The 9,510-nt window shown below is 37.7% G+C and overlaps 3 protein-coding genes across 3 annotated transcripts; 2 read left to right on the forward strand and 1 right to left on the reverse strand.

Annotated features, from left to right (window-relative positions):
• The first annotated feature begins 13 nt into the window (after positions 1-13).
• LOC113494189 (NADH dehydrogenase [ubiquinone] 1 beta subcomplex subunit 9-like) lies at positions 14-1,531 on the forward strand. The gene is made up of 3 exons (XM_026872396.1): positions 14-394; positions 466-611; positions 1,093-1,531. Exons 1-3 carry the CDS (start codon positions 300-302, stop codon positions 1,263-1,265), a joined length of 414 nt encoding a protein of 137 aa, XP_026728197.1. The 5' UTR covers positions 14-299; the 3' UTR covers positions 1,266-1,531.
• LOC113494185 (tetratricopeptide repeat protein 4-like) lies at positions 1,465-4,037 on the forward strand. The gene is made up of 3 exons (XM_026872393.1): positions 1,465-1,777; positions 2,299-2,489; positions 3,165-4,037. The coding sequence occupies exons 1-3, from the start codon at positions 1,625-1,627 to the stop codon at positions 3,973-3,975; spliced, it is 1,155 nt and encodes a 384-aa protein (XP_026728194.1). The 5' UTR covers positions 1,465-1,624; the 3' UTR covers positions 3,976-4,037.
• A 74-nt stretch (positions 4,038-4,111) lies between these two features.
• On the reverse strand, positions 4,112-8,795 carry LOC113494184. The gene is made up of 10 exons (XM_026872392.1): positions 8,673-8,795; positions 8,234-8,404; positions 7,580-7,657; positions 7,190-7,322; positions 6,575-6,806; positions 5,972-6,161; positions 5,426-5,525; positions 5,217-5,330; positions 4,790-4,914; positions 4,112-4,402 (listed from the first exon to the last, which is right to left on the reverse strand). The coding sequence occupies exons 1-10, from the start codon at positions 8,733-8,735 to the stop codon at positions 4,253-4,255; spliced, it is 1,356 nt and encodes a 451-aa protein (XP_026728193.1). The 5' UTR covers positions 8,736-8,795; the 3' UTR covers positions 4,112-4,252.
• Positions 8,796-9,510: the final 715 nt, after the last annotated feature.

Consider the following 9,510-nt stretch of genomic DNA (forward strand, 5'->3'; position numbering starts at 1 on the left):
CTATGTTAAAATAAGGCTATTTAGTCACTATATTTTCGTTACACAGTATTCTCAAAAATCTTTTTAGATGATTGATAAATAGATTGCTTTATTCAGAAATATGATCGCAAAGCACCAGAAAAAAACGAAGTGTAATTTTCGTACGTGGAATAGTAACAAAACTGGCCAAAACTAGATACTTTTTGTGTAATATTTAACTGACATTGCAGCATATTTTGACGCATATACCATTATTGTGAGCGAACGCTAATAGCTTTTCATATTCAATATTTTTATTTCGCTTCTGCTAGGTCGATAAAATGCCATTTGCACCTGAGTTATGCACTCATTCTCAAAAAGTTTGTACCTTGTATAAAAAAGCTCTACGAAATATTGAAGCGTTCTATGTAAATAGGTAAGAACAGTAAAATTTTCAGTAATCATGTAAGTGTAAAACAACGGCTTAGTTTACACTGTTTTTCACAGACATGTTACAAGGTATCATCAAGTTATTTTGAGAGCTGAGTTTGACAAAAACAAGTGTGTTACTGATCCGAAAGAACGTCGTCGATTGCTTTGGCTTGGGGAACATGAGCTGTTTAAGATATGGTGCCCACTACCGGTCAACAGATGTTAGTACCTATAATTAAAATTATTAGAAACGTAATACATGAGTACCTACGTCAGATAGAAGGCAATGTTTTCGTGACAACACGAGTAGCCGAGTGGTTGAAGTTACCTCGCCAAACCCACTGTGCGCGTCGTGTCGCGGGTTCGATCCCCGCGTTGGACAAGCATTTGTGTGATCCACGAATGCTTGTTCTGAGTCTGGGTGTCTTTGTGCATGTTATTTGTATGTTTGTGAAAATCCCCGCGATACAAGGATTAAATTCCTTACTGTGGGAGGCGTTTCTTATTTATATACAACAATAAAATTTATAAATTTAGAAGGCAATCGTCAATTATAAAGTTATGTGGTCTAAGTTTCGGTTCAGTCAAAACATTCTTCCTGAAAGAAACCACAGCCAAGCAAAGGTGTCTTCAGATCGAAACAGAGTAGGCATATCAGGTTGGGCAGAGGCACAAATGAGATTTCTGTTTCGTTGTTCTTAGTTCCTACTTCACGTGATGGTGGGAGTGCGTCTGAACGAGTAATTACACCTCCGGACTGGGTACTTGACTATTGGCACCCGCTAGAGAAAGCTCATTACCCTGAATACTTCAGAAAGCGTGAAGCTCGTAAATGTGAATACATTCAGAAATGGCATTTGGGCACACTATATTAAATCACTAGTCTTTTAGATTAACTAAATTCAGAATTATATTTTTTGTCATGTTTCTTATTATAATGTATAATTTAGTATTATTGTTAGTAGAATAAATTAATTTTTCACAGCTTCTTCCTATCAAACAATAAAACGTTTTTTGACATTAACCCAGGCATGATGGGTCACATTGTAATGTAATTGTCATTTCAAAATACATCAACAAATTCAGAACTTTTAGGTTATATTCAAAGTTATTTGAATTTAATTAAATATTAATGACGAAAGTTGAATTGTTATTGTAGTAGCTTGTGTGGACTTTAATTTAGTATGTAAATTAGTAAATATATATGCGAAGAGTACAATAAATAATAGTAAAAATGGCTGAAAGCGATTCTAAGGAGGCTAAAAAGCCTATGACTGACGAGGAAAGGCTCGCACTAAGTCAGAAGTTGGATAGAGAGTTAGATGAGTTCATCAATAGTTTGGAGAAGAAGAGGTACACAGAAGGATGGCCCGAAGACAAGTGGGAGGTAAGATAATTCTTCTAAAGAGCTTTTTCACCTCTCTTTACAAACCAACCCAATATATATACACCAGTTACAAATATACCGTATTACCCAATACAACACACATCCGACATGACCTACCAACTTAACCTACACATAAAAGAGATAATCTGTCTGACACAGCAATACCGTCTAAACCGCTCAACATGAAATGATGAAACTTAGTCAGAAGGTAACTTCTATCTGCTAGATAGTGAACAATAAAAGGATTTTTGGTCAGATTCCGGTTTACTTTTAAGTTAATAGTTGTATAGTTGTTTGTAATGTAATGTGTGGTGTAATGTAAGGTGGTTTTTGAGATGATTGTAGCAATTTGTTATTCTAGATAAAGTATTGATGACCATCTGTTTACTAGGCAAATGAAAAAGCAATGCAATATCTTGTAATATTAATCTTCAGATAAGCTTTTTATTGATTATAAAACATATGAAATTAAAATGGTACAATAAAAACAAGAATGATGGAAATGATTATTATGTTAACAGGAAGAAATGGACAAGCATCCTTTCTTCATGAAAACGAATCCAGACGGTGGTGAGATGTCACCGTTGGCTGAGGGTCTGGCGAAGCTGAAGTATGACCCTGAGGAGAACACTCCGGTGGAACTAGCTGGAAACTACAAGGAGGATGGAAACTTCAACTTCAAACATAAAAACTATAGACTTGCTATTATGGGGTAAGTTGACTTTATGAGTGAGTACTTTTTGCATAATATTAAGATTCATAAATGTAGGAACATATGTAATATGTGAGCACTGTAACAGTCCAGCTAATAAAAATTAAATAAATGGTGTTTATCTATTGTACACTCCAATTTGTTGGCAATAAAAATACAATTTAAAAATAATTCACGACTCGAAACTAGTGTGAAACAAAAATACAGATTATTAAATCAAAAATAGCTATCACATTTTACATTGTTTCTTTATTTACTATGAGATTGTATTTTTTTAGGTTTACTGGTTTACTTTTTTAGAGTATCTAAAGACTTAGAATATAGGTGGTTTGATTTAGGAAATATTAATGGAATAAATCAAGGTTTCGTCGTATTGGCGGGAAGGCAGCGCCACCATCGGTAATAATAATGTGATGCCTCAACACATTAAACATTGGATGGCGTCACTCTGACGTCGCATCGCTTGCACCCCTACTTGTCTCCTCTTTGCCTTAGCAAATAGGGTGAGTGATAATTGCCACAGCCAAAAAAGATAACTATTCATCTCTCGGCCACTGCATTAGGGCGGAAACGCAAGGTCTTCCTCAATACCAAATCAAACATACTAAATTACCATATGCTGTAACAAGAACAACCACATGCAATATACCATAAGATCAAATGCTTCTTTTCCAGTTATACTGAAGGCATTAAGCAGCGATGCAACGATGCAGAGCTCAACGCCAGCCTCTACAACAACAGAGCTGCTTCACATTGGCATCTAAAGAACTATAGATCAGCACTGTTTGACAGTGAGAAAGCTTTAACATTTAATCCTAACCACGCTAAGGCACGTCTGCGGGCCGCGAAGTCCGCTCTAGAAGTAGCGAAATACGACACATGTATAGAACATTGTCAAAAGCTTCTAGAAACTTCCAAGGACAATGAAGTACAAGAACTTTTGCAGACAGCAAAAAAGAAGAAGCTGCTCCAAGAACGAGACCAGAGGAAGAGGGAAAGGGGAAAGCAGAGAGCTGAAGAGCAAAAGGACTCCTTAATCAAGACTATTATAGAGCGGGGAATAAAGATATCGAAATGTGAAGATGAGGACGATATAGATCTATCAAAACTGGAGCCCACATTACCAGGCGCTCAAGACTCGATAGTGTATGTTGAAAATGGCCAGTTAAGGTGGCCAGTCCTGATCCTATATCCCGAATACCAGATCACTGACTTCCTTAAAGCTTGTCCGGAGGAGGTTTCCTTAACTGCTCAGTTGGAACAAGTATTCCCCGCTCCTTGGGATGAAGACAACAAGTACAGGTGTGCGAGCGTCAACATATATTACGAAGGGTATGATAAGATGCCACACATTATAAACCCGTCCAAAAAACTCGCGGATTTATTGACGGAGAGATATTTCGAGTTGAAGGCGGGTACGCCGGCGTTCTTTGTGGTAGTCCGTGGCAGTGATATTGAACGGAAGTTCTTAGAAAGTTATATCTAAAATTATGTTATCTTTGTGTAAGTTTTATATTTTGTTTTAAATAAATTGCATCTTTAAGTGTTTTTTGTTCCTGTTATTTAAATTTTCACCATCATCACACGTCAGCCCGAAATCACCCATTGCTGGCTCTCCTTTAAACCAACCTGTCTTGTATGTCCCTCCTCAGGAGTTTCAGTAAAAGTAGATATCACTATCACCAGCGACCTGTCCTTGGTCACCACTCATTACTATTTAAAGGGTAGTGAAATAAGAGAGAGTATAATTTCTATAAAATATATTAGTTGTCGATATCGAGTTCGTCCATGTCGTAGCCCTGCTGGTGCGGGTAGAAAGTGCCGGGCGGCTCGAACCCGTCCTTATCCTCTCCCATCGTGGGGTAAGGGTGGTGCGGCACGGTGCCCATCCATTGAGGGTACCAATATAGGCCCTGAAGGATAAAACAAGACATTAACCTACAGAACAGGAAAGTATAAATAGGACACTTGTATCATCTTCGATGAGGTACTATTAGGAAAAAATATTTAAATTCTGCAGTTTTGTTTGTTAACTAATAGTAATTATTGTAGCTTCTTAAAGCTATTTCAACTAACTTACAATACTTTCCTTCTGGGCAACTTTTCAAAGTTTTACTTGATTTATTTTTCACGATTGGCGATCTACATTACCTTACCTATCAACAGTATGCGGCTATTGTTTCAATAGTAGGTACCTGGGTGTCCCTTTTTTAAGTAATACTTGATTTTATGAAAGTTTATTATAACTGCAATAGTTCTGTTTTAAGAGACAGGTAGGTATTATCCTTGCAAATTCTAACCTTATTCCCGCCGGCGGCATTACAGGTAAATCTGTCGTCGTGTAGGTCGATGGAGTCCAGGTAGCTCTTGCCAGCAATGGAGCCGTAGTTTGGAGGGTACATGAACAGGCACCCGTCCAGGATAACTGGGCACAAATAAAACGAGTGAAGAAAAACCGTTCTGCTCCGCTTTCAACACATTTTGCCTTTGTGGAGGTAAATTGGTGTGCAACGAAAGGCGTCTCCCTTTCAGAACTGCTAAAGTTTTAATGTAGGAGTAGGTTGTAGCGGGTCCCCAGCTCATGGTACACAATCAATGCTGTTCTTCAGTGATTGGAAATAACAAAACAAGCTTGGAAACTTTCAAATGAGATGTGTCCTCATCTCATTTGAAAGTTTCCAAGCTTTGGTAACTTTTCTTGTTTACCCGCCCCTTTTCACTACTTACAAGGGACTGTAATGTTATCGTCGTCTCCATCTCCATCTGGTTTGGGAGTCGGTTCGATGTACGGAGGCACTGGATCTATACCGGTCCCTGGGTCGCCGGGAATTAGGAATGGACCTGGATTTACAAAAAAAAAAACATGTTCTGAATATGAGGACTCGTTATAAAAGTTGGTAGATTTGGCGAAGCGATCGGTAGGTGTATGAACTGACCTCCATAGTGGTTAGTGTAGTTCCACTCGCAGACGTGATGGTCACAGATCAGCGGAGAATGAGGTTCCTTAGTGTAGTACGTGTTTCCATTTGGTATAGTCTAGAAATGTTAAGTTTGAGGATTATGAAGTCCATTTTAATGGGTAAATATACTAAATATGTTGAATATGTTTTCTAGTCTCATGTAGATCTGCTGCAAGGCAGGTATCGACTATCAAAGGTTTTTTGTTTGTAACGAGTAGGTATATTTAGAGGGCCTCTCATGTGCCATAAAATAATTTTAAAGACACGTGCATACTGCGATAGTGTTACTGATTGCAGACAAAATCTTAAGAAACTCTGAAAACGCTTCTTAACTTCATGAGGTTCCTAAAATTGGCTTTTTGTCAACTATAGTTGTTTACTTATTAAGTTTTATCTTTTAAGCTGAAAGTCTTCTACAGTATAATAAATAAATAAATAAAAATAGTCTATCGCTACTTAACACTTTAAACAGACAGAAACAGCATATAAAATCGTTGTAATTTCTCAATTCGTTAGTCTTACCAATAAGTAATCATAGTGCCTGTAGCGCACACCCTGTATATTGAAGTCCAGTATGAATGAGCCAGACGTGATAATACAGGATGCTGCCGAAAGTGGCGGCAGCTTGTACATCTCCGTGCCGCACTTGACTATAGCTTTTGGTAGAGTCGACACGTCGCGGACTCTTTGTAATAACTTCTTGAATGGGAACCTAAAACATAAAGCTGATTAAAATGTTTCCCTAAATTACCTACTTAGTGAGGTAGAACAGTTGTATATATATATTAGCTCTTTTACTTCTGAGGCACATCATGTCTTAAGACAGCTGAAGAAGCCGATGTTATACCTAAACCTTGTCTAAGTTAGACAGCTACAGTTTTAGATGTCGATTCGCAAACTGTCATAAATATGTAGATATAATATTCCTAACTACCTTAAGTAACTGTTCTACTTAACATGTTGTAAAAACCTGCCTAGAATTATTATTGACACCTTTGATCGGTCCAAAGCCAAATACTATTAACTATAAACGTCAAGAGCTCCATATCACCTTTGACGTCTACACGAAGAAATAACAAGCACAATATCCCCGAAGATTGAACGTGAACCAGAATCCACACTTACCTGAACACACAAAGCCCTGTATGGCACTCCAAACCATGTAAATAATTATCAGTTGGAAATGATATGCTGGGGTCATCCAGCAGGTAGTACTTCTGTTCGTCGTGGAAGTGCAGGAAGCCGAGGAAGACGAACGACCTCTCCTTGCAGTAGGGAGCAACTCCACGGCCCATGTTGTAGATGTCGCTGTACAACTCCGAAAGAAATATGTATACGTTCTTCCCGCAGTAGAACTCTGGAAGTGTTGCAAGATTATAATTAAAAATGAAATGTTAAGTCTATTCAGAAAAGTGTCTCCTTGCCGAAGAAGTGCTAAATATCAGGCAGTTCTACCGTTCCTCCCAAAAATAGGTATTCGTTTACTATAAATTCGTAAAGCAGATTTGTTAGTCACTGTTCTCACTGTTATGTACCTAAGGAAGATGCCACTATGCGCCACGTACTGCACTCTCGTATCTCTTTTCCATAATTACCAATCTTGTGTTAAAAGTTCGTGGTTCAAACATTATTAAATTATGCAAATTATGTGAAATAATAGGTCTAAATATATCGATTAGATCCTTTATCTAGAGAAAGCAGGGACAAGCAATTATAGCTAGATTGTCTTGATTTTCTGACCTTGGCTCATATAAAACTCCATGGGCACTGGCCCTCCAGTGTAAGTCGCCTTTCGTTCGGCAGCTACTGAGTTGTGGTTCTCATACATTGTAAGCATGTTGTCTATCACATCGTCTAACGTGATCAGCAGGACCTATATCAAACAAGGAGATATCATTCTACAAACACTTCTGCATATACCAGGCCAGGTAATTCTAGAATAGTTTCTTATAAAGCTCTTGAATTCGATAATTTAATTAAGTTTTCCCATGCTCTCTTTTTCGCTAATTCAGCATTGTTACAAATTGTACGAGTATGTTATTAAATGCCGATGGCTAGTGGTCTGTGTGTCGCGATCCTTAATAATGCTGTTTAGGTACCTCGGTAATTCAATTAGTATATAATATTTACCTTTAACTCCTGTATGTGAAGCTTGACGAAACGGCCCAAATGATCCGTTGCTATGTGGACTCTTTCGTTGATGAGATACTAAGAGACAAAATGGAAGATATTTAAAATAAATTAATGGATGTTTGTGGTACGTGAAAATTGTGGTAAACATTTAATTATAATCCTTCACATTTGTAGTCATATGAAACTTTTCAGACCCTGTCGACGCTGTCCTCCGACGCGACACGCCAGAGGCGGCTACCAGCAGCTATTAAAGTTATTCCGGGAGTGCATCCGTTGCGCTGTCACGCTTGGACAACCATAATAATATTACTTTAAGGCGTGGTGGACCTTCTGGTACCTCTACGTCTCTTCGGGGAGACCGCTCTGATTTAATTAGGTATGTGTCTAAAATGCTTGTAAAATCTCTCACTGTTTTTTTTAAACGACTCCCGCACTAAGGAATTTACTTCTTGTGTCGCGGGGTGTTTCACATACATACAATTCACATGCACAAGGACACCCAGACTCAGAACATGCATTTGTAGATCACACAAATGCTTGACCTACACGGGGATCAAACCCGCGACACGTCGCGCACAATGGGTTTGGCGTGATGACCTCAACCACTCGACTATCCGTGCAGTCAAAACTAAGATACATTGGACTTATTACCTGGTCTTCAGCAGTCTTAACCCGCAACATCTCGTTCTGGTAGAGCCACAGGTTGTCCAGCTTGTCCGTGGGGTCGTGCCCGTAGATCTCGAAGGCGTCGATGATCATCGCAAGGGTTAAGTTCTCGTTGGGTTCCGTGCAACACGGGTGGTTGCGGATGTTGTACGGTAACTAGGTGTACAGCAGGTGTATCGGGTATTAATGTTGGTTATAATCCAACGTTAGTGTACCTACTTGTCTCTGTCATTATATTTTTTTTAAAATAATTTTTTTTTTCTTAAAAATACCCCAGAGTTGAGGTTCGTTAGACTATTCCAGGATTAAAAAAAAATATTTTTTTCATTGATCTGACATGTCACCAATATGCAAGATTATTTTTAATATAGAAAAAATCATGTCTCTAATTGGTGTTTATTTATTTAATGTCATAAGTACTTACAGTTATCTGCACAAAAAGGAGACATATTGCAATCTGCACGCATGCGTGAATACGCGCGTCCATTTTGCCAGCATGGCGTCTGGTACGGTAGCGCGCGCGGGAATAATTTAACAAATTGCCAATTTAAGGGGGCGCCTTATCGGTATCGAGATATTTTTGCAATTTTATGTATTTCAGTTAGGTATATAACGATTTTGAATAAATGGTAATAATATAAATTAAATCGATATATTAATTGCTAATGGAAAGTGCCAGTTAGCTATGTATGTTAATTTGACAACTTTCCCAAACTAGCATCACGTATTATACGAGTTTAAGCTGAGGTACGCATTTCTCCAAAACCCGAAGACTTTAGTATCCAAGCTATACAAACTTATTGAGGTTTGCCTTGCCTTGCCTTGTGCACAATAAACCTCATTAAGGTCATAGTTTGAGTTTTAATAAAGGCGCACACAATTTTTTTGAGTGATTTTCTTTCATCATCTGTTAAGGACTTTTACGACTATTCTTCCTGACATCCTGACAAGAATTCGATGTATTATTTATAGAATTTATAGAATAACATGTATTTTTATTCGGCTTAAAATTAAATAGGGCATTTGAAAGGCAAAAAAATAAATAACAGAACATCGAATAACATTTTATATTATTTAAAATACACACCTAGAATTGTCATTTCATCACAATACATAATATTAAGTATATTTATACAACATTATTGCACTGGAATACATTCCTAATATTCATAGGGTTAAGCATGGATATTTATTTTCAACTAAACGTTAGGCGTGTTTCAAGACAAGCATCTTTCATTCATAAATATTTAAACGCCATTATT

The sequence above is a fragment of the Trichoplusia ni genome, chromosome 5, assembly GCF_003590095.1.
Source record: "Trichoplusia ni isolate ovarian cell line Hi5 chromosome 5, tn1, whole genome shotgun sequence".
Lineage (NCBI taxonomy): Eukaryota > Metazoa > Arthropoda > Insecta > Lepidoptera > Noctuidae > Trichoplusia > Trichoplusia ni.

Excerpts from the sequence above, each read along its gene's own strand:
- LOC113494189 (XM_026872396.1), top strand. The coding sequence starts at position 300 with ATGCCATTTGCACCTGAGTTATGCACTCATTCTCAAAAAGTTTGTACC. Across the intron at positions 395-465 it reads GAAGCGTTCTATGTAAATAG|ACATGTTACAAGGTATCATC; the intron begins GTAAGAACAGTA and ends TGTTTTTCACAG. Across the intron at positions 612-1,092 it reads CCCACTACCGGTCAACAGAT|TTCCTACTTCACGTGATGGT; the intron begins GTTAGTACCTAT and ends CGTTGTTCTTAG.
- LOC113494185 (XM_026872393.1), top strand. The coding sequence starts at position 1,625 with ATGGCTGAAAGCGATTCTAAGGAGGCTAAAAAGCCTATGACTGACGAG. Across the intron at positions 1,778-2,298 it reads GGCCCGAAGACAAGTGGGAG|GAAGAAATGGACAAGCATCC; the intron begins GTAAGATAATTC and ends TTATGTTAACAG. Across the intron at positions 2,490-3,164 it reads TATAGACTTGCTATTATGGG|TTATACTGAAGGCATTAAGC; the intron begins GTAAGTTGACTT and ends CTTCTTTTCCAG.
- LOC113494184 (XM_026872392.1), bottom strand. The coding sequence starts at position 8,735 with ATGGACGCGCGTATTCACGCATGCGTGCAGATTGCAATATGTCTCCTT. Across the intron at positions 6,807-7,189 it reads GGAGTTTTATATGAGCCAAG|AGTTCTACTGCGGGAAGAAC; the intron begins GTCAGAAAATCA and ends CAACACTTCCAG. Across the intron at positions 4,403-4,789 it reads ATGCCGCCGGCGGGAATAAG|GGCCTATATTGGTACCCTCA; the intron begins GTTAGAATTTGC and ends TTTATCCTTCAG.